This window comes from Oncorhynchus mykiss, chromosome 2 (assembly GCF_057628025.1).
Source record: "Oncorhynchus mykiss isolate SJ-2025 chromosome 2, ASM5762802v1, whole genome shotgun sequence".
Lineage (NCBI taxonomy): Eukaryota > Metazoa > Chordata > Actinopteri > Salmoniformes > Salmonidae > Oncorhynchus > Oncorhynchus mykiss.
Genome location: NC_143023.1, coordinates 104,171,772 through 104,196,877, shown reverse-complemented (window position 1 = coordinate 104,196,877; position 25,106 = coordinate 104,171,772). Strand labels below are relative to the sequence as shown.

General features: G+C 43.6%; 1 protein-coding gene across 1 annotated transcript in view; it reads left to right on the top strand.

Moving 5' to 3' along the window:
- The window catches only part of LOC110502669 (transient receptor potential cation channel subfamily M member 1), a 131,417-nt gene that overhangs the window by 79,974 nt on the left and 26,337 nt on the right, over positions 1–25,106 (top strand). The window contains 15 exon segments of the mRNA XM_090215695.1: positions 3,013–3,113; positions 3,698–3,877; positions 4,021–4,155; positions 4,575–4,625; positions 4,784–4,924; positions 6,545–6,574; positions 6,796–7,079; positions 8,372–8,600; positions 9,195–9,314; positions 13,273–13,395; positions 15,003–15,131; positions 15,603–15,854; positions 16,941–17,115; positions 17,980–18,000; positions 18,102–18,246. Coding sequence (XP_090071821.1) covers positions 3,013–3,113; positions 3,698–3,877; positions 4,021–4,155; positions 4,575–4,625; positions 4,784–4,924; positions 6,545–6,574; positions 6,796–7,079; positions 8,372–8,600; positions 9,195–9,314; positions 13,273–13,395; positions 15,003–15,131; positions 15,603–15,854; positions 16,941–17,115; positions 17,980–18,000; positions 18,102–18,246 — 2,116 coding nt within the window.

Sequence of the window (25,106 nt, the reverse complement as noted above, 5' to 3'; positions counted from 1 at the left end):
CAAGTGCCGTCACAAAAACCATCAAGCGCTATGATGAAACTAGCTCTCATGAGGACCGCCACAGGAACGTAAGACCCAGAGTTACCAGACACATCTTAACATCAACTGTTCAGAGGAGACTGCATGAATCAGGCCTTCATGGTCGAATTGCTGCAAAGAAACCACTACTAAAGGACACCAATAATAAGAAGAGACTTGCTTGGGCCAGAAACCCGAGCATTGGACATGAGACCAGTGGGAATTTGTCCTTTTGTCTGTTGAGTCCAAATTTGAGATTTTTGGTTCCAACCGCCGTGTCTTTGTGAGACGCAGAGTAGGTGAACGGATGATCTCCGCATGTGTGGTTCCCACCGAGAAGCATGGAGGAGGAGGTGTGATGGTGTGGGGGTGCTTTGCTGGTGACATGGTCTGTTTGTTATTTAGAATTCAAGGCACACTTAACCAGCAAGGCTAGCACAGCATTCTGCAGCGAAACGCCATCCCATCTGGTTTGCGCTTAGTGGGACTATAGTTTGTTTTTCAACAGGACAATGACCCAAAACACACCTCCTGGCTGTGTAAGAGATTATTTGACCAAGGAGAGCCTGTTGAGTGCTGCACCAGATGACTGGTCCTCCACAATCACCCGACCTTAACCCAATTGAGATGGTTTGGGGTGATTTTGACCGCAAAGTGAAGGTAAAGCAGCCAACAAGTGCTCAGCATATGCGGGAACTCCATCAAGACTGTTGGAAAAGCATTCCAGGTGAAGCTGGTTGAGAGAATGCCCAGAGTGTGCAAAGCTGTCATCAAGGCAAATGGAGGCTACTTTGAAGAATCTAAAATCTTTAATGTATTTTGATTTGTTTAGCACTTTTTGGTTACTACATTATTCCATATGTATTATTTTATAGTTTTGATGTCTTCACTATTATTATACAATGTAGAAAATAGTACAAATAAAGAAAAACACTCGAATGAGTAGGTGTGTCCAAACAGTTGACTGGTACTGTGTACATACACATCTTTCAAAATATATTTTCCTTTATTATTTTCCCCTAACCCTACCACCTCTCCCCTAATTGGATTAAACTAATGGACAATATCACTTACAGTGGCATGAAAAAGTATGCTAACCCTTTGGAATAACCTGAACTTCTGCATAAATTGGTCATAAAATTTAATCTGATCATCTAAATCACAACAATAGACAAACACAGTCTGCTTAAACACAGTCTGCTAATAACACACAAACAATTATACATGTTCATGTCTTTATTGAACACACCGTGTAAACATTCACAGTGCAGGATGGAAAAATTATGTGAACCCTTGGATTTAAAAACTGGTTGACACTCCTTTGGCAACAATAACCTCAACCAAACATTTTCTGTAGTTGCGGATCAGACCTGCACAACGGTCAGGAGGAAGTTTGGACCATTCCTCTTTACAAAACTGTTTCAGTTCAGCAATATTCTTAGGATGTGTGGTGTAAACCGCTCTCTTGAAGTCATGCCACAGCATCTCAATCAGGTTGAGGTCAGGACTCTGACTGGTTCAGTCCAGAAGGCATATTTTCTTCTGTTGAAGCCGTTCTGTTGGTGATTTACTTCTGTGTTTTGGGTTGTTGTCTTGATGCATCACCCAAATGCTGTTGAGCTTCAATTGGCAGACAGATAGCCTTACATTTTCCAGCAAAATGTCTTGATAAACTTGGGAATAAATTGTTCTATTGATGATAGCAAGCTGTCCAAACCCTGAGGCAGCAAAGCAGCTCCAAACCATGTTGCTCTGTTCACAATAAAATATTTCTACCACAAAAAGTGTTGCGTGTTCTTTCCAAACAACTCAACTTTAGTTTCATCTGTCTACAGAATATTTTGTCAGTAGCACTGTGGACCATCCAGATGCTCGTTTGCGAAATTTAGACTGTTTTTTTGGACAGCAGTGGCTTCTTCCGTGGTTTCCTCCCATGAACACCATTCTTGTTTAGTAATTTACGTATCGTAGACACGTCAACAGAGATGTTAGCATGTTCCAGAGATTTCTGTAAGTCTTTAGCTGACCCTCTAAGATTCTTCTCAACCTCATTGAGCATTCTGCGCTGTGCTCTTGCAGTCATCTTTGCAGGACAGCCACTTCTAGGGAGAGTAGCAACAGTGCTGAACATTCTCCATTTATAGACAATTTGTCTTACCGAGGACTGATGAACATCAAGGCTTTTAGAGACACTTTTGTAACCCTTTATGCAAGTCCACAATTCTTATCATCTGAGATCTTTTTTTGTGCGAGGCATGGTTCACAGCAGTCAATGCATATTGTGAATAGCAAACTCAAATTTTGTGAGTGTTTTCTATAGGGCAGGGCAGCTCTAACCAACATCTCCAATCTTGTTTAAATGATTGTACTCCAGGTTAGCTGACTCCTGAATACCAATTAGCTTTTGGAGAAGTCATTTGCATAGAGGTTCACACAATTCTTTCAACCTACACTGAATGTTTAAATGATGTATTTGATATAGACAAGAAAAATCAATATTTTTGTGTTATTAGTTTAAGCACACTGTGTTTGTCTGTTGTTGTGACTTAGATGAAGATCAGATCTAATTGTAGGGTTCACATGCTTTTTCTTGCCACTGTATGCTTCTACTTCCAGCTTATACACACTATATGCATTTTATGGACACAATCTTTTTTACAATAGTTATCTTTTGTTTGTTTTTACTCCTATCCTTCCGTTACCCTTTAACCATCTATTTCTGAACATCATCCTTTTAGATTTCTATATTTTTGTAAATGTAACACTTTTCAGATGTACACTTTGAAAATTGTGTTTTTAACTCTGTGGGTGTTAACATCACTAAGGAGATGTTTTCTATGTACTTACTTACTTTTCTGTTTTAAAACAGAATTCCATAACTGCCCTGTGAAGTCATGGCACACAGTTCTTCAGTGTATAGCAGATGTGATGTCCTGTGAGTTGCTAGGCATCGAGGCCTCTACCAATGACAGTGTCTATGTTGTGTACTCACAGGAACCAACGCCTCTGCGCCGGACCAGCTGAGTCTAGCTCTGGCCTGGAACAGAGTGGACATAGCACGCAACCAGATCTTTGTCTACGGTCACCATCTACCAGTGAGTCATTCACCAGGCTACCCTGCAGTCCACTTGTAGTCCACTTATGGTTGCAAAATCCAGAAACCCCAGGTGGATAATTTAAGCATGCAATTCAGAATACTCTAAACAGCATTTCTGGAAAATAAGAATGTTGGGAAGGTTACAGGAATGTTGCAACCCTGGCTAAGACCACCTCATCTGTTGCTGTTCAGAGAAAACACCATACAAACCTGCCATGAAGCATCACCTTTACATGTACAGTATTAACAGGAAGGATGTCAGACCGCACTAACTGAAATTATTTTTGATACAGACAGACACACAGGTTTAACGGCAGAGATCTAGGAACATCCTGAACAGCAGATCATAACCTGCCGTAATATGATCCCTATATGATCCAATAGGTACAGTGATCACACCAGGGTATTAAGGCTTTGTAAGGACCCTCTATATTCCTATTAAATCACCATTTAAGGAATTGGACTCTTAACATTTCCCCTCATCTTTCTGGATAAAGAAGATTAATCCTACTAGTTGATTATGAACATGAACACAAAAACCAATCCCGTTTTAATGAAAATGAACCACCCCTCCTCCCCCAGCCTGCCAGTGCCCTAGCTAACAGCAGTGGTACCGTAGCCACTACCACAGAGAGGCCGAAGAGTCCAGCCGCTGCCCCCAGGAACAAGGCCAAGGCCCGGGGGAAAAAGGGGAAGGGAGGGAAGGCCAAGCCTGAACCACCAGAGGAGACTGACCCTAGGAAGATAGAACTAATGCGATGGGTAAGACCTGAGTTGGCCCGGTGCTTAACATTTTATACTGCTTGAGTACTTGGACTTTCTATGGAATATTAGCTCTGAAATACCATGAGCACCGGCATCTAAATTGAAAGAGTAGTGGCACCAGTCATGAATGTGTCTCCCAGGTGAACTCTCTGGAGCAGGCCATGATGGATGCCTTGGTGCTGGACAGGGTGGACTTTGTCAAGCTGCTGATAGAGAACGGTGTCAACATCCACCACTTCCTCACCATTCCTCGCCTGGAGGAGCTGTACAACACGGTGAGACAGACAGACAGACAGACAGACAGACAGACAGACAGACAGACAGACAGACAGACAGACAGACAGACAGACAGACAGACAGACAGACAGACAGACAGACAGACAGACAGACAGACAGACAGACAGACAGACAGACAGACAGACAGACAGACAGACAGACAGACAGACAGACAGACAGACAGACAGACAGACAGACAGACAGACAGACAGACAGACAGACAGACAGACAGACAGACAGACAGACAGACAGACAGACAGATCATAACGTCCACCATTTCTCGTCTGGAGGAGCTGTACAACACTTTTAGATGAGACAAGACCACGCTAATGTAGAGACTTGCCCTGAATCCCAAATCAACCCCATATCCAGTTGTAGGGTTATTCATATTGAACAACTTTCTCTTCCTAACACACAGAGACTGGGTCCTGCTAACACGTTGCATGTTGTGGTGAGAGATGTCAAGAAGGTAAGATGATCTCTCTGATTCATGGAACCTATTCTTCCTCATTCAACATTATTTGTCCTGTTTCAGCTGAGTTAAACTGTGGTTTGTGCTGTTACAGCCAGGTGTGTAATCAGGGATTACAGAAATGTCATCTGTGAATATAATCTGTGGTGTTCCAGGGCAACCTCCCGCCAGACTACCAGATCACTCTGATTGACATTGGTCTGGTGATGGAGTACCTGATGGGTGGGGCTTACCGCTGTAACTACACCAGGAAGAACTTCAGGGCGCTTTACAACAACCTCTACGGGCTGAAGAGGGTAAGACTAGTTATCTCTATAACAACCTCTATTGGCTGAAGAGGGCAACACTAGTTCACTCTATAACAACCTCTACGGGCTGAAGAGGGCAACACTAGTTCGCTCTATAACTACCTCAACGGGCTGAAGAGGGTGAGACTAGTTAGCTCTATAACAACCTGTGTTGACTGAAGAGGGCAAGACTAGTTAGCTCTATAACAATCTGTATTGATCGAAGAGGACAAGACTAGTTCACTCTGTCTCAACCTGTATTGACCGAAGAGGACGAGTAGTTACCGCTGTAACAATCTGTATTGACCGAAGAGGACAAGACTAGTTAGCTCTATAACAATCTGTATTGACCGAAGAGGACAAGACTAGTTAGCTCTATAACAATCTGTATTGACCGAAGAGGACAAGACTAGTTAGCTCTATAACAATCTGTATTGACCGAAGAGGACAAGACTAGTTAGCTCTATAACAACCTGTGTTGACCGAAGAGGACAAGACTAGTTAGCTCTATAACAATCTGTATTGATTGAAGAGGACAAGACTAGTTAGCTCTATAACAATCTGTATTGATTGAAGAGGACAAGACTAGTTCACTCTGTCTCAAACTATATTGACCGAAGAGGACAAGACTAGTTCACTCTGTCTCAACCTGTATTGACCGAAGAGGACAAGACTAGTTAGCTCTATAACAACCTGTGTTGACCGAAGAGGACAAGACTAGTTAGCTCTATAACAATCTTGTATTGACCGAAGAGGACAAGACTAGTTAGCTCTATAACAATCTGTATTGACCGAAGAGGACAAGACTAGTTAGCTCTATAACAATCTGTATTGATTGAAGAGGACAAGACTAGTTAGCCCTATAACAAGCTGTATTGATTGAAGAGGACAAGACTAGTTAGCTCTATAACAATCTGTATTGATTGAAGAGGACAAGACTAGTTCACTATGTCTCAACCTGTATTGACCGAAGAGGACAAGACTAGTTAGCTCTATAACAATCTGTATTGACCGAAGAGGACAAGACTAGTTAGCTCTATAACAACCTGTGTTGACCGAAGAGGACAAGACTAGTTAGCTCTATAACAATCTGTATTGATTGAAGAGGACAAGACTAGTTAGCGCTATAACAATCTGTATTGACCGAAGAGGACAAGGCTAGTTAGCTCTATAACAATCTGTATATACCGAAGAGGACAAGACTAGTTAGCTCTATAACAATCTGTACTGACCGAAGAGGACAAGACTAGTTCACTCTGTCTCATCCTGTATTGACCGAAGAGGACAAGACTAGTTAGCTCTATAACAACCTGTGTTGACCGAAGAGGACAAGACTAGTTAGCACTATAACAACCTGTATTGACCGAAGAGGACAAGACTAGTTAGCGCTATAACAACCTTTACGGGCTGAAGAGGATAAGACTAGTTAGCGCTATAACAACCTTTACGGGCTGAAGAGGGTAAGACGGGTGACATTAGAAACTAGATCTGAAAACAAACACAGTAGAAAGCCTCACCATGTAACAGACGTGTCTTCATCATGTGATGTTTATGACACGTGTCTTTATCATGTGATGTTATTGACACTTTTTAACATATACCTACCTATCTTCTTCTGGTTGTTTGCAGCCAAAAGCCTTGAAGATGCTGGGGCTGGAGGTAATAGCAAGTCTTTGTTCAATAAATACTGTACATATTTCCATTCAACCATGCTGGAAACGTTATTTTTCTTTACAATGAGAGATGTTAGAGGGTACAGTTCACAAACACAAAACTATTATGAATAAAGTTATGTGCACAACACTATTCTAAAAGTTCCCCTCTGTGCGTTATCTGCCCTAACATCCTCACTTCACCCGTGTCACTTCCTGTGTCACCAGGATGACGAACCGAGGGGAAAGAAGAAGAAAGGGAAGAAGAAGAAAGAGGAGGAGGTAGAGATAGATGTGGACGACCCTGAGGTCTGTCGCTTCACCTACCCCTTCCACGAGCTGATGGTGTGGGCCGTTCTCATGAAGCGCCAGAAGATGGCGCTGTTTCTGTGGCAACGTGGGGAGGAGGCCATGGCCAAGGCTCTGGTGGCCTGTAAGCTATACACAGCCATGGCTAAAGAGTCATCTGAACTGGTGGACGATATCGCCCAGGACCTGGACAACAACTCCAAGTGAGTTCCTGTCTTAAACTTCTCCCAATACTGAGATAGTGGTTCCTGTCTTATACTTCTCCCACTACTGAGATAGTGGTTCCTGTCTTATACTTCTCCCACTACTGAGATAGTGGTTCCTGTATTATACTTCTCCCACTACTGAGATAGTGGTTCCTGTCTTGTACTTCTCCCACTACTGAGATAGTGGTTCCTGTCTTGTACTTCTCCCACTACTGAGATAGTGGTTCCTGTCTTGTACTTCTCCCACTACTGAGATAGTGGTTCCTGTCTTGTACTTCTCCCACTACTGAGATAGTGGTTCCTGTCTTGTACTTATCCCACTACTGAGATAGTGGTTCCTGTCTTGTACTTATCCCACTACTGAGATAGTGGTTCCTGTCTTGTACTTCTCCCTCTACTTATAGTGGTTCCTGTCTTATACCTCTCCCACTACTGAGATAGTGGTTCCTGTCTTGTACTTCTCCCTCTACTTATAGTGGTTCCTGTCTTATACCTCTCCCACTACTGAGATAGTGGTTCCTGTCTTGTACTTCTCCCACTACTGAGATAGTGGTTCCTGTCTTGTACTTCTCCCACTACTGAGATAGTGGTTCCTGTCTTGTACTTCTCCCACTACTGAGATAGTGGTTCCTGTCTTGTACTTCTCCCTCTACTTATAGTGGTTCCTGTCTTATACCTCTCCCACTACTGAGATAGTGGTTCCTGTCTTGTACTTCTCCCACTACTGAGATAGTGGTTCCTGTCTTGTACTTCTCCCACTACTGAGATAGTGGTTCCTGTCTTGTACTTATCCCACTACTGAGATAGTGGTTCCTGTCTTGTACTTCTCCCACTACTGAGATAGTGGTTCCTGTCTTGTACTTCTCCCACTACTGAGATAGTGGTTCCTGTCTTGTACTTATCCCACTACTGAGATAGTGGTTCCTGTCTTGTACTTCTCCCTCTACTTATAGTGGTTCCTGTCTTATACCTCTCCCACTACTGAGATAGTGGTTCCTCTCTTATACTTCTCCCACTGAGGTAGTGCTTCCTCTTGTGATCATCAGACAGGCAGGTCGTTGTCCCTGATTAAAACGTTACACAATCCCTAAAATAGTTCTACTTTTGCCTCACCTACGGTCTCCTAATTTTCATGGTCCTTCAAGCAAGTTCTTATTTACAATGACGGCATATTTCAACCTATAGTTCCATACACCATTTCCCATTGTGCTTAGTATAGCAAGCCGGATTAAGATCAGATTTTTTAGGCCATATAGCCTTAGTAAAAGGAGATGACTCTTTCTCCACAGGGAGTTTGGCCAGCTTGCCTACGAGCTCCTGGACCAGTCCTATAAGCACGATGAACAGGTGGCCATGAAGCTGCTGACGTATGAGCTGACCAACTGGAGCAACTCTACCTGTCTGAAGCTGGCCGTGGCCGCCAAGCACAGAGACTTCATCGCCCACACCTGCAGTCAGATGCTGCTGACCGACATGTGGATGGGAAATCTGAGAATGGGGAAGAACCCTGGGCTTAAGGTAAATTAACGGAGTTGAATTGGTAAACCTCCCTCCTTAGCTTGACATACCAACACCAGCATCACTGAACTCTAACCCTAACCCCATGAGTTGAGAAACAGACTTTCATGCTGCTTTACTCTTTGCTGTAGAGCAGAAACAACCCCATGAGTTGAGAAACAGACTTTCATGCTGCTTTACTCTTTGCTGTAGAGCAGAAACAACCCCATGAGTTGAGAAACAGACTTTCATTCTGCTTTACTCTTTGCTGTAAAGCAGAAACAACCCCATGAGTTCAGAAACAGACTTTCATGCTCCTTTACTCTTTGCTGGAGAACAGAAACAACCCCATAAGTTCAGAAACAGACTTTCATGCTCCTTTACTCTTTGCTGGAGAACAGAAACAACCCCATGAGTTCAGAAACAGACTTTCATGCTCCTTTACTCTTTGCTGGAGAACAGAAACAACCCCATGAGTTCAGAAACAGACTGACTTTCATGACCACATGGACAATACCCTTCATATCTATACGGTACAGACAGTTCTGCAGATCTGCTCTGCAAGCTCTTTGGGGTCTGGGCCGGGTTACTGTTTGAGGATTCTTGTCTTTCTAGGTGATTCTGGGCATCATATTCCCTCCATCAATTCTGCTGCTGGTGGACTTCAAAGGAGAAGACCAGTCCTACACAGCTGACTCTGAAGAAGGGAAAGACAAGGACGATGACGCTGGCAAGGTACAGAAGACTCTGGTTGACCAACATATCATAAAATGCTTGTCAGAGTGATGAGATGTTCATCCACAAGACTCTGTTCCTTGAACTTATATTGACAATTTAGTCATTTAGCAGGCGCTCCAGAGTGACCTATCAGCAAAGTCACTACTTGTAACAATTATCTTATTTTTTATTTAACCTTTATTTATCTAGGCAAGTCAGTTAAGAACAAATTCTTATTTACAATGACGGCCTACCCCGGCCAAACCCAGACGACACTGGGCCAATTGTGCACCACCCTATGGGACTCCCAATCAGGGCCGGATGTGATACAGCCTGGATTCGAACCAGGGACTGTAGTGACACCTCTTGCATTGAAAAGCAGTACCTTAGACAGTAGCGCTACTCAGGGGCCCCCAAAAAATACAACAACAAAAAAATTACATCAAACAGATAGAACCATAGCAACAGTGTAAAAGATAGGCCCCTAGTAACAATGTAACCAATTGGCCCATAGTAGCAGGGTAAAATATAGGACCCTAGTAACAGTGTAACAGATATGTCGGTAGTAACAGGATAACAAATAGGACCCAAGTAACAGTGTAACTGATAGGTCCCTAGTAACAGTGTGAAAGATTGGCCCCTAGTAACAGTGTAAAATGTAGGCCCCTAGTAACACTGTAATAGAATGGCCCATAGTAACAGTGTAATATATAGGCCCTCAGTAACAGTTTAACAGATAGGTAGATAGTAACAGGATAAAAGGCTTCAAACTTTTCTAAGATAAATCAAATGTATTTACATAGTCCTTCGTACATCAGCTGATATCTCAAAGTGCTGTACAGAAACCCAGCCTAAAACCCCCAAACAGCAAGCAATGCAGGTGTAGAAGCACGGTGGCTAGGAAAAACTCCCTAGAAAGGCCAAAACCTAGGACTAGTCTTAAGAAGTCTTATTACATTCAGCCGGGGGGGAACTATTGGATATGAGAGCAACTTCAACTTACAAACATTACGACCAAGAATACGACTTTCCCGAAGTGGATCCTCTGTTTGGACCACCACCAAGGACAATGGATTGGATCCCAGCAGGCGACCCAAAACAACGGCACTGCAGAAGGGACTTCTGGTCAGATTCCGTAGACGGGCACACCACCCACCACTCCCGAGTATACTACTCGCCAATGTCCAGTCTCTTGACAACAAGGTAGACAAAATTCGAGCAAGGGGTGCCTTCCAGGGAGACATCAGAGATTGTAATATTCTTTGTTTCACAGAAACATGGCTCACTCGGGATACGTTATCAGAGTCGGTACAGCTACCCGGGTTCTTCACGCATCGCTCCGACAGAAACAAACATCTCTCTGGTAAGAAGAAGGGTGCTGTTTTCCTTAAGATTAACGAGTCGTGATGTGATCATAGCAACATACAGGAACTCAAGTCCTTTTGTTCAGCTGACATATAATTCCATACGATCAAATGCCGACCGCATTATCTACCAAGAGACTCTTCGATTATAATCACAGCCGTGTATATCCCTACCAAGCAGACACCTCGACGGGCCTGAAAGAACTTCATTGAACTCTATGTAAGCTGGAAACCACATATCCTGAGGCTGAATTCATTGTAGCTGGGGATTTTAACAAGGCTAATCTGAAAACAAGGCCCACAAAATTTTATCAGCATATCGAATGCGCTACCCGGGCTGGCAACACCCTGGATCATTGCTACTCTAATTTCCGAGATACATACAAAGCCCTTCCTCGCCCTCCTTTCGGCAAATCTGACCACAACTCCCTTTTGTTGCTCTCAGCCTATAGACAGAAACTAAAACAGGAAACGCCTGTGCTCAGGTCTGTTCAACACTGGTCTGACCAATCCGATTCCCCGCTTCAAGATTGCTTCGATCAAGTGGACTGGGATATGTTCCAGATTGCCTCAGACAATAACATTGATGAATACGCTGATTCGGTGAGCGAGTTTATTAGCAAGTGCATCAGCGATGTGGTACCCACGGTGACCATTAAACCATTCCCCAACCAGAAACCGTGGATTGATGGCAGCATTCGCGCAAAACTGAAAGCGCGTACCATGGCTTTTAATCATGGCAAGGCGACCGGAAACATGACCAAATACAAACAGTGTAGCTATTCCCTCCGCAAGGCAATCAATCAAGCTAAGCTTCAGTATAGAGACAAAGTAGAGTCTCAATTCCACGGACCAGACATGAGACGTATGTGGCAGGGTCAACAGCTGTTCTAACATGCTTCAAGAGGGCCAACATTGTTCCTGTTCCCAAGAAAGCTAAGGTAACTGAGCCAAAACGACTACGGGACGTAGCACTCACTTCCGTCATCATGAAGTGCTTTGAGAGACTCGTCAAGGATCATATCACCTCCACACTACCTGACACCCTAGCCCCATTCCAATTTGCTTACCGCCCCAAAAGGTCGACAGACGACGCAATCACAACCACACTGCACACCTCCCTAATCCATCTGCTCAGCATTTAACACCATAGTACCCTCCAAACTTGCCATTAAGCTCGAGACCCTGGGTCTCAACCCCACCCTGTGCAACTGGGTCCTGGACTTTGACGGGCCGCCCCCCAGGTGGTGAGGGTAGGAAACATCTCCACCCCGCTGATCCTCAACACTTTGGCCCCACAAGGGTGTGTTCTCAGCCCTCTCCTGTACTCCCTGTTCACCCATGGCCATGCACGCCTCCAACTCAATCATCAAGTTTGCAGACGACACTACAGTGGTAGGCTTGATTCCCAACAACAAGCAGACAGCCTACAGGGAGGTGAGGGCCCTCGGAGTGTGGTGTCAGGAAAATAACCTCACACTCAACGTCAACAAAACAAAGGAGATGACTGTGGACTTCTGGAAACAGCAGAGGGAGCACACCCCTATCCACATCGACGGGACAGTAGTGGAGAGGGTAGTAAGTTTTAAGTTCCTCGGCTTACATATCACGGACAAACTGAATTGGTCCACCCACACAGACAGCATGGTGAAGAAGGCACAACAGCGCCTCTCAAACCTCAGGAGGCTGAAGAAATTTAGCTTGTCAACAAAAGCACTCAAACCTTTACAGATGCACAATAGAGAGCATCCTGTCGGGCTGTATCACAGCGTGGTACGGTAACTGCTCCGCCCACAACCGTAAGGCTCTCCAGAGGGTAGTGAGGTCTGCACAACGCATCACCGGGGGCAAACTACCTGCCCTCCAGGACACCTACACCACCCGATGTCACAGGAAGGCCAAAAAGATCATCAAGGACAACAACCACCCGAGCCACTGCCTGTTCACCCCGCTATCATCCAGAAGGCGAGGTCAGTACAGGTGCATCAAAGCTGGGACCGAGAGACTGAAAAACAGCTTCTATCTCAAAGCCATCAGACTGTTAAACAGCCATCACTAACATTGAGTGGCTTCTGCCAACATACACACTCAATCTCTAGCCACTTTAATAATTAAATAATTGGATGTAATAAAGTTCTCTAGTCACTTAAACAATGTCACTTTATATAATGTTTACATACCCTACATTACTCATCTCATATGTATATACTGTACTCTATACCATCTACTGCATCTTGCCTATGCCGTTCGGCCATCGCTCATCCATATATTTATATGTACATATTCTTAATCATTCCTTTACACTTGTGTGTATAAGGTATTTGTTGTGAAATTTTTAGATTACTTGTTACATACTACTGCACAGTCGGAACTAGAAGCACAAGCATTTTGCTACACTCGCATTAACATCTGCTAACCATGTGTATGCAACCAATAACATTTGATTTGATTTGATAGTAACAGGGTAACAGGTAGGCCGATAATAACAGTGTAACAGGTGGGCCGATAGGCCGATAATAACAGAGTAACAGATAGGCCCCTAGTACCAGTGATTCCTGGTGTTATTTTGTATTGATTGATTTATTGGTTGATTGATCAATTTATTGTTTCAGGATGACGTTGTGTCAAGGAAGGGGGATGAAGAGGAGGGCAGCAGTAATGTCAGGAGGAAGCCCATTGGACGGAGGATCTATGAGTTCTATGATGCCCCGTTCACCAAGTTCTGGTTCAACACCGTAAGTATCACTAAAGTAATAAAAGAGTATACAGACCTCCTACCTGATCCTAATAAAACACTAAACTGACCTACCTGATCCTAATAAAACATTAAACAGACCTCCTACCTGATCCTAATAAAACACTAAACAGACCTCCTACCTGATCCTAATAAAATACTAAACAGACCTCCTACCTGATCCTAATAAAACACTAAACAGACCTCCTACCTGATCCTAATAAAACACTAAACAGACCTCCTACCTGATCCTAATAAAACATTAAACAGACCTCCTACCTGATCCTAATAAAACACTAAACTGAACTGACCTGATCCTAATAAAACACTAAACAGACCTCCTACCTGATCCTAATAAAACACTAAACAGACCTCCTACCTGATCCTAATAAAACACTAAACAGACCTCCTACCTGATCAAATCAAATCAAATGTATTTATATAGCCCTTCGTATATCAGCTGATATCTCAAAGTGCTGTACGGAAACCCAGCCTAAAACCCCAAACAGCAAGCAATGCAGGTGTAGAAGCACGGTGGCTAGGAAAAACTCCCTAGAAAGGCCAAAACCTAGGAAGAAACCTAGAGAGGAACCAGGCTATGAGGGGTGGCCAGTCCTCTTCTGGCTATGCCGGGTGGAGATTATAACAGAACATGGCCAAGATGTTCAAATGTTCATAAATGACCAGCATTGTCCAATAATAATAAGGCAGAACAGTTGAAACTGGAGCAACAGCACGGCCAGGTGGACTGGGGACAGCAAGGAGTCATCATGTCAGGTAGTCTAGAGGCATGGTCCTAGGGCTCAGGTCCTCCGAGAGAGAGAAAGAAAGAAAGAGAGAGAGAATTAGAGAGAGCACACTTAAATTCACACAGGACACCGAATAGGACAGGAGAAGTACTCCAGATATAACAAACGGACCCTAGCCCCCCGACACAAACTACTGGAGCATAAATACTGGATGCTGAGACAGGAGGGGTCAGGAGACACTGTGGCCCAACCGAGGACACCCCAGGACAGGGCCAAACAGGAAGGATATAACCCCACCCACTTTGCCAAAGCACAGCCGCCACACCACTAGAGGGATATCTTCAACCACCAACTTACCATCCGGAGACAAGGCTGAGTTTAGCCCACCAAGATCTCCGCCGCGGCACAACCCAGGGGGGGGGGGGTGCCAACCCGGATCCTGATCCTAATAAAACACTAAACAGACCTCCTACCTGATCCAAATAAAACACTAAACTGACCTCCTACCTGATTCTAATAAAACACTAAACAGACCTCCTACCTGATCCTAATAAAACACTAAACAGACCTACCTGGGCTACCTGATGTCTAGCGGCATGTTGTGTTATGTTATGTGGTCTATCTATTTCTCTGTTAGATCTCCTACCTGGCCTACCTGATGTCTAGCGGCATGTTGTGTTATGTTATGTGGTTTATCTATTTCTCTGTTAGATCTCCTACCTGGGCTACCTGATGTCTAGCGGCATGTTGTGTTATGTCATGTGGTCTATCTATTTCTCTGTTAGATCTCCTACCTGGGCTACCTGATGTCTAGTGGCATGTTGTGTTATGTTATGTGGTTTATCTATTTCTCTGTTAGATCTCCTACCTGGGCTACCTGATGCTGTATAACTACATAATCCTGGTGAAGATGGAGCGATGGCCGTCCATCCAGGAGTGGACCGTCATTGCCTACATCCTAACGCTCGGCTTCGAGAAAGTCAGACAGGTAAATTAGTAACAAGTTTAAGTTCAACGTCAAATTCAAGTAAGCTTGGGGAATTCATTCTCAACTGAAAATAAAATATTCCCAACAATATTGCATCTATAGTGCACTATATACCATCTTACCTCCTATATAAATACGTTATAGGTAATAGGCTATTTCAGATGCAGCTGTACTGTATGTGAGCATTGATTGATGCTTTGTACTTCCTTCATCAACCCTGAAGTCAGACAGGGTGTAGTGTACATCAAGATGCTTCGCTACAGAAATAGGACATCCTACCCCATGCCCGGTTCTGGCTCTGACAAGGCTTACTTACTAACTTCGACCTTAACCCATAGATCCTGATGTCAGAGCTGGGATTACTAACTTTGACCTTGACCCATAGATCCTGATGTCAGAGCCTTACTTTGAATTTGACCCTTAGATCCTGATGTCAGAGCCTGGGTTACTAACTTTGACCTTGACCCATAGATCCTAATGTCAGAGCCTGGGAAGCTGAAGCAGAAGATCAACGTATGGCTGCAAGAGGTCTGGAACATCACTGACCTGGCAGCCATCTCCACCTTCCTGGTTGGCCTTCTGCTGAGGCTGCAGAACGAACCCCTCCTGGGCATCGGACGTGTCATCTACTGCATAGACATCATCTTCTGGTACATCAGGGTGCTAGACATCTTCGGGGTCAACAAGTACCTGGGACCCTATGTCATGATGATTGGGAAAATGGTAACATCATTGATTGATTGATTTTTGTTTGATATTTCAAAGTTAGTAGGCTGCTCCAGAGACAACATTACATACATGAAATATTATAGAGGATAAAACCACAATAAATCCTGAAAGATTATTACTATGGTGGTTTTATAACTTCATCCAGCTGCTTTCTCCTCATCTTACATCACTAATATTCCCCAATCAAAAAGTAGTGTGTCATACAGCACAGGTTACAGGGGGTTAGCCCCCCATACAGAAGATACTCAGTCTGCCTGTCTTGAGGCCTACTACCTCTGAAGATACCAGAGGAGGAAGAGGAGGAGGGTACTGCTCCAAATGTTGAGGACATGTTAGAAACAAAACAAATAATGGCATCCCATTGGCTTAATTACAAATAATTTATTCCAGATGACTGACATTCTATGTTCCAAATTATAATGATTAACATGCTGTGTACCATGTTCTATATTAGAATGATTAACATGCTGTGTTCTTTGTTCTATATTAGAATTATTAACATGCTTTGTTCTATGTTCTATATTAGAATTATTAACATGCTGTGTTCTATGTTCTATATTAGAATTACTGACATGCTGTGTTCTATGTTCTATATTAGAATTACTGACATGCTGTGTTCTATGTTCTATGTTAGAAAGATTAACATGCTGTGTTGTATATTAGAATGATTAACATGCTGTGTTGTATATTAGAATGATTAACATGCTGTGTTCTATATTAGAATGATTAACATGCTGTGTTCTATATTAGAATGATTAACATGCTGTGTTCTATATTAGAATGATTAACATGCTGTGTTCTATATTAGAATGATTAACATGCTGTGTTCTATATTAGAATGATTAACATGCTGTGTTCTATATTAGAATGATTAACATGCTGTGTTCTATATTAGAATGATTAACATGCTGTGTTGTATATTATAATGATTAACATGCTGTGTTGTATATTAGAATGATTAACATGCTGTGTTGTATATTAGAATGATTAACATGCTGTGTTCTATATTAGAATGATTAACATGCTGTGTTCTATGTTCTATATTAGAATGATTAACATGCTGTGTTCTATGTTCTGTAGATGATCGACATGCTGTACTTCGTGATAATCATGTTGGTGGTGTTGATGAGTTTCGGGGTGTCGCGGCAGGCCATCTTGCACCCTGATGAGGAGCCAACATGGCGTTTGGCCAGGAACATCTTCTACATGCCCTACTGGATGATCTATGGAGAGGTGTTTGCTGACTCGATCGACCGTAAGACTCAGATTTATAGTAAGATTCTGTTTCCTGTTTCATGGGCAGATGATCTGTCCTGTTTGCCCATGTTTTGATCTGTCCTGTATTTATCCATAATGTGTTTTTGACTCTACCTGATCTCCCAGTAGCACAGGACAGTCTTTGTCTTTACTGGTCTTTCAGCGGCTTAGGACAGTCTTTGACTTCACCTGGTCTCTCAGCAGAACAGGACAGTCTTTGACTTCACCTGGTCTCCCAGCAGCACATGACAGTCTTTGTCTTCACCTGGTCTCCCAGCAGCACAGGACATTCTTTGTCTTCACCTGGTCTTTCAGCAGCACAGGACAGTCTTTGTCTTCACCTGGTCTCCCAGCAGCACAGGACAGTCTTTGTCTTCACTGGTCTCCCAGCAGCACAGGACAGTCTTTGTCTTCACCTGGTCTTTCAGTGGCTTAGGACAGTCTTTGACTTCACCTGGTCTTTCAGCAGCACAGGACAGTCTTTGTCTTCACCTGGTCTCCCAGCAGCACAGGACAGTCTTTGTCTTCACTGGTCTTTCAGCAGCTTAGGACAGTCTTTGTCTTCACCTGGTCTTTCAGCAGCTTAGGACAGTCTTTGTCTTCACCTGGTCTTTCAGCGGCTTAGGACAGTCTTTGACTTCACCTGGTCTCCCAGCAGCACAGGACAGTCTTTGACTTCACCTGGTCTCCCAGCAGCACAGGACAGTCTTTGACTTCACCTGGTCTCCCAGCAGCACAGGACAGTCTTTGACCTCACGTGCACCTGGTCTTGACCATGACATAAGTATGTTGTTGTCTTTGTATTCATGCCTTTTATTCTGCCTCTCTGTCTTTATTTCCTTATTTCTGGAACTGCTTCAAGTCTATGCAATGGAAATCAACCGTGAGTATTCTTCAATAAGTTGTTTATTTTCAAAGTGGCAATGTGGAGAGTGTTATTTTGAATACTAAAGCATTCTTGTTCTTCTTCCGCTAACCTCCTAGCGCCGTGTGGTGAGAACCTGTACGATGAGGATGGTAAGAAGCTGCCTCCGTGTATCCCTGGAGCCTGGCTGACCCCGGCCATCATGGCCTGTTATTTACTGGTGGCCAACATCCTGCTGGTCAACCTGTTGATTGCTGTCTTCAAGTAAGTTGACATAAACAGGAACATTTTTACATTGCCATGTTGACAACTAGTCTCTTGTGACAGCTAGCTAGCTGGCGCAGGAAATATTTGACTCTGGGTTCCGAGAATAGTACAAACGTTGGACACAAGTTATTAGTACTTACTGTGTCTGACCTCAGGGATGTAGGCTTGTTTCTTCCATGTAAACAACAGCAGAAACTCACGCCCTACAGATAACTTTGTCTTTAGAAAACTCTCATGAGGTTGCCACATCTACACCTATCTTTGTTTTGCGGAGGTTAGTTGGTTAGCTAGTCAACCCAGTCAAAACTCTTCTATGTCCTTGCACCCAAATGGTGGAACCTGCTTCCCTTGGTGCTAGAACAGCAGAGTCCCTAGTCTGGCTGACACCAGTCTTTCTGACTTGAGAGTCTGGAAAGGCAGCTTTGATGTGTTGGCACGAAGCATCGATAATGAAGGGGCTGTGGCCTCAGACTTCAAGGCTACACCCTACGCTGGTTGGATAGCCCCGATTTGAATTGAACGAATAATGATCTATTATTTTACATAGGACCGCCCCAGCCCTTCTGCTTCAGCCAGCCCTTCCGGGATAAGCAAACACAGTAGCTTGCTAGCTAAAGCAAACCTTCTAAGTTCGGACATCGTTTGTTGCTAAGATCATGAATAAGGCACATAAATCATCATTTTCAAAACGTTATAAAAACCTGTCTACAATAAAATGAGTGACATTAGACAACTGCAACCTGTTAAACGTTAGCGTCCTTTGACTAGTAAGTAGGTACTAATGTTAGCTAGCATAGCTAATTTTAGCTTGCATTGTTAAGCCCATAGAAAGCCAGACAGCTAATAACTTTAGCTTGCTTGCTAACAACTTGAAATTGGCTAGCTAATAAAATGTATGTTTTAGTTATACATGTTAGTTTAATTAGTTAGCTAATTATAGATTGAACATTTCCTTACTGCAATGAAGTTACACATTTTCCTTCTTGGATGTCCTCTGTTTAATTAAATAGTAGGGCAATGATGTGAATTACCCATGCATTCTAGCTAGCTACTACTGTACTACCCATGTTCACTTCTGGCAAGTTTCCCACTGCCCCCAATTTTGTCAATGCATGAACAAAAAAAATCAAAGCTAAATATTGTTTTATTTGTCAAATGCGCCGAATAAAATAGGTGTAGACCTTGCCTTACTGACAAGCCCACAACGAAGAGTAATGAAACTAGGGGGCACTATTTTCATTTTTGGAAAAATAACGTTCCCAAAGTAAACGGGCTATTTTGTCAAGACAAGATGATAGAATATGCATATAATTGACAGCTTAGGATAGAAAACACTCAAAAGTTTCCAGAACTGTAAAAATATTGACTCATGTTTTGAAAGCTCTGCGTTCCTATGCGTCCCTATTGAGCAGTGAATGGGCTATCAGCCAGATTCCTTTTTCTACGTACTCCCCAAGGTGTCCACATCCTTTTGACCTAGTTTCACGCCTTTATGTTGAAGAATGAGCGTAAACAAAGTGTCTGGCTGAGGGCTCTCAGAGTAATTCTTGCGTAATAGACAGAGGTAGCTATTTTTCCTCCCGTTCCTACTGAAAATACAGCTGTCCCGGTGAATATATTATCGAATAGATATTTGAAAAACACCTTGAGGATTGATTATAAACAACGTTTGCCATGTTTCTGTCGATATTATGCCATGACCGCAATTTCCGGTCGAATTCTCAGCCAAACGTGAAGAACTAACAGAGTTATTTCGGGTACAAAAATAATATTTTGGGAAAAAAGGAACATGTGCTATGTAACTGGGAGTCTCGTGAGTGAAAACATCCGAAGCTCATCAATGTAAACTATTTAATTTTGTGACCAGGTTGCCTGCTGCTAGCTAAAAAATAAGGGGTTAATGCAAATAGTCCGGGTAGCAATTTGATTAACTGTTCAGCAGTCCCACTTCTTAATGGCTTCCTCTGAAACTGCCTGTTATAGAGGTACCGGATGACAGGAAGCTCGGCCCCAGTGATTTACTGGGCTTTACACATTACCCTCTTTAGCGCTTTTCGGTCAGATTCAAGCAGTTTCCATACCAAGCGGTGATGCAACCAGTCAAGATTCTCTCGATGGTGCAACTGTAGAACTTTTTGAGGATCATGCCACATTTTTCAGCCTCCTGGGAAGATGTTTTATTTCTACTTTGCACATTCTTCCATTGTAAATCTACCATTCCAGTGTTTTACTTGCTATATTGTATTTACTTTGCCACCATGGCCTTTTTTTGCCTTTACCTCCCTTATCTCACCTCATTTGCTCACATCGTATATAGACTTGTTTATACTGTATTATTGACTGTATGTTTGTTTTACTCCATGTGTAACTCTGTGTCATTGTATGTGTCGAATTGCTTTGCTTTATCTTGGCCAGGTCGCAATTGTAAATGAGAACTTGTTCTCAACTTGCCTACCTGGTTAAATAAAGGTGAAATTAAAAATAAATGTATATATTGTCATGCACTCTTCACAATGATAGGTCTTTAGTGATGTGGATACCGAGAAACTTGAAGCTCTCGACCCTCTCCACTACAGCCCTATTGATGATAATTGGGGCATGCTCAGCCCTCCTTTTCCTGTAGTACACAATCAGCTCCTTCGTCTTCCTCACGCTGACGGAGAGGTTGTTGTCCTGGCACCACACTGCCAGGTCTCTGATCACCTCCCTATAGGCTCTCATCGTTGTAGGTGATCAGGCCTACCACAGTCGTGTCGTCAGCAAACATAATTGATGGTATTGGAGTCGTGCTTGGCCACGTAGTCATTGGTGAACAGGGAGAACAGGAGGAGACTAAGCACTCACCCCTGAGGGGCCCCTGTGTTGAAGATCAGCATGGTAGATGTGTTGTTGCTTAACCTTACCAACTGGTGGCGGCCCGGCAGGAAGTCCAGAATCCAGTTGCAGAGGGGAGTGTGCAGTACCAGGGTCCTTAGCTTAGTGATGAGATTGGAGGGTACTATGTTGTTGAATGACCCATAAGGTCAAAGTGGAATTTTGTTTGTAGAACATTTTTTAAATGAATATCAAAAATTAAGCTGAAGTGTCTTGAGTCAATAAGTATCCAACACCTTTTCTATGGCAAGTCCAACAGTTTGGTTAAACAGTACAAATCTGACTTACGCAGACAGATCAAGATGGCGAAACACAAGTATAGAGAGAAACTGGAGGAGCAATTCAACTGGTCAGACACAAGGTGTATATGACAGGGGCTCCTCACGATCACGGGTTAAAAAATAATTCCAGCCACATCACGGTCACCAACGCCACTCTTGCGGAAGAGCTGAACACCTTTTTCTCATGATTCGAGCACAATGACCCTGAGCTGCCGAGGAGACAGCACAATGACACTGAGATTCCATGGGGACTGCACAATGACACTGAGCTGCCATGGAGACTGCACAATGACCCCGAGCTGCCATGGATGCAGCACAATGACCCCGAGCTGCCGAGGGGGCAGCACAATGACCCCGAGCTGCCGACGATGACAACGTGGGGTACACACTAAAAGTCTCCACTGAGGACGTATGGAAGTAATTCAAATGTTTTAGCCGGTTGGCATCTCTAGCCATGCCCTTAGAGCAGACCAGATGGTTGTTATATTCTCTGACATTTTCAATCTCTCCCTAGCTCAGGCCACTATATCCACCTGCTTCAAGATGTCCGCTATCATCCATGTGCCCAAGAAATGGAGGTAACTGAACTGAATGACAACCGTCCAGTAGCGGTCACTTCCGTTTTCATGAAGTACCAAAGGGTGCGTCCTAAGTTCCCTCCTGCATTCCCTGTATACCCATGACTGCTTGGCCTCATACAGTTCCAGCCCCATCATCAAGTTCGCTGGCGACACAATAGTAGCAGGCCTGATCACTGACGACGATGAGACCGCCTACAGGGAGGAGGAGGTCAAAGACCTGGCAGTGTGGAGCCAGGACAACAACCTCTCCCCCAACATTAGTAAGACAAAGGAACTAATTGTGGACTACAGGAAACGGAGGGCCGAACACGACCAAGGGGCTGTAGTAGAGAGGGTTGAAAGTTTCAATTTCCTTGGTGTCCACATCGCTAAGGACCTATCATGGTCCAAACAGCTCCCAGCTGAGGCGTGGGAGCTCAACGAGCCGGCTGAGGTGTGGGACCCCGACGAGCTGGCTGAGGCATGACTTGGGGTGGGAGCCTGTCGAGCCAACCGAGGCAAGGGAACCTCTTGAGCCAGCTAAGGTGTGGAAGCCTGACGAGCCAGCTGTGGTAGCCCCGGTTCCTTTGGCAGCGGCACCCGGACCCGACATCACCAGCTAAACAAAAAACTAAACTCCCCGATGCCTCCAATATTTGTGTCAGCATTCTGTGAGGAACGATACTGGGAGACGCAAAGAAATTAAAGGGATTGAGTACAGTAGTATAGACCACCCGGTCTATTTACATTGACCACCCTTATTAATTAATTAATTAATCTTAATTGTTTAGCACCGACTCCCTTGCACTCACTAGACTCTACCCACTCACACATACTACACCGCACTCCAACACACACCTTCTACAGTCGTGGCCAAAAGTTTTGAAAATGACACAAATATAAATTTTCACAAAGTCTGTTGCCTCAGTTGTTTGATGGCAATTTGCATATACTCCAGGGGTGGCAGGGTAGCCTAGTGGTTAGAGCGGTGGACTAGTAACCGGAAGGTTACAAGTTCAAATCCCCGAGCTGACAAGGTACAAATCTGTTGTTCTGCCCCTGAACAGGACTGTTCCTAGGCCGTAATTGAAAATAAGAATTTGTTCTTAACTGACTTGCCTAGTTAAATAAAGGTACAAAAAAATATATATATGTTATGAAGAGTGAACAGATTAATTGCAAAGTCCCTCTTTGCCATGCAAATGAACTGAATCCCCCAAAAACACTTCCACTGCATTTCAGCCCTGCCACAAAAGGACCAGCTGACATCATGTCAGAGATTCTCGCGTTAACACTGTTGACGAGGACAACGCTGGAGATCATGCTGATTGAGTTCGAATAACAGACTGGAAGCTTCAAAAGGAGGGTGGTGCTTGGAATCATTGTTCTTCTTCTGTCAATCATGGTTACATTTGCACAAAAGGGCAAGGATATTGCTGCCAGTAAGATTGCACCTAAATCAACCATTTATCAGATCATCAAGAACTTCAAGGAGAGCGGTGCAATTGTTGTGAAGAAGGATTCAGGGCGCCCAAGAAAGTCCAGCAAGCGCCAGGACCGTCTCCTAAAGTTGATTCAGCTGCAGGATCGGGGCACCACCAGTACAGAGCTTGCTCAGGAATGGCAGCAGGCAGGTGTGAGTGCATCTGCATGCACAGTGAGGTCGAAGACTTTTGGAGGATGGCCTGGTGTCAAGAAGGGCAGCAAAGAAGCCACTTCTCTCCAGCAAAAACATTGGGGACAGACTGATATTCTGCAAAAGGCACAGGGATTGGACTGCTGAGGACTGGGGTAAAGTCATTTTCTCTGATGAATACCCTTTCCGATTGTTTGGGGCATCCGGAAAAAAGAACACAGCCATGAAAACACATCCTCTGAGAGCAACTTCTCCCAACCATCCAGAAACAATTTGGTGACGAACAATGCATTTTCCAGCATGATGGAGCACCTTGCCATAAGGCAAAAGTGATAACTAAATGGCTCAGGGAACAAAACATTTATATTTTGGGTTCATGGCCAGGAAACTAACCAGAACTTAATCCCATTAAGAACTTGTGGTCAATCCTCAAGAGGCTGGTGGACAAACAAAAACCCACAAATTCTGACAAACTCCAAGCATTGATTATGCTAGAATGGGCTGCCATCAGTCAGGATGTGGCCCAGAAGTTAATTGACAGCATGCCAGGGCGGATTGCAGAGGTCTTGAAATAGAAGGGTCAACACTGCAAATATTGATTCTTTGCATCAACTTCATGTAATTGTCAATAAAAGCCTTTGACAATTATGAAATGCTTGTAATTATACTTCAGTATTCCATAGTATCATTGACAAAAATATCTAAAGACACTGAAGCAGCAAACTTTGTGGAAATTAATATTTGTGTCATTCTCAAAACCTTTTGCCACGACTGTGCTCACACACACACACACACACACACACACACACAGAAACACTCATATTGATGTCACACACACTCACACATGCTGCTCTGCTTATTGTTTTCCTTATTGACTAGTCTTTTATAGCCCTACCCACGTACTGTATTACCTCAATTACCTCGTACCTCTGCAGATTGACTTAGTACTGGTACTCCTTGTGTATAGCCATGTTATTACCTGGTACTCCCTGTATATAGCCATGTTATTACCTGGGACTCCCTGTATATAGCCATGTTATTACCTGGTACTCCCTGTATATAGCCATGTTATTACCTGGTACTCCATGTTTATAGCCATGTTATTACCTGGTACTCCATGTATATAGCCATGTTATTACCTGGTACTCCATGTATATAGCCATGTTATTACCTGGTACTCCTTGTGTATAGCCATGTTATTACCTGGTACTCCCTGTATATAGCCATGTTATTACCTGGTACTCCCTGTATATAGCCATGTTATTACCTGGTACTCCATGTATATAGCCATGTTATTACCTGGTACTCCCTGTATATAGCCATGTTATTACCTGGTACTCCCTGTATATAGCCATGTTATTACCTGGTACTCCCTGTATATAGCCATGTTATTACCTGGTACTCCCTGTATATAGCCATGTTATTACCTGGTACTCCCTGTATATAGCCATGTTATTACCTGTTACTCCATGTATATAGCCATGTTATTACCTGGTACTCCCTGTA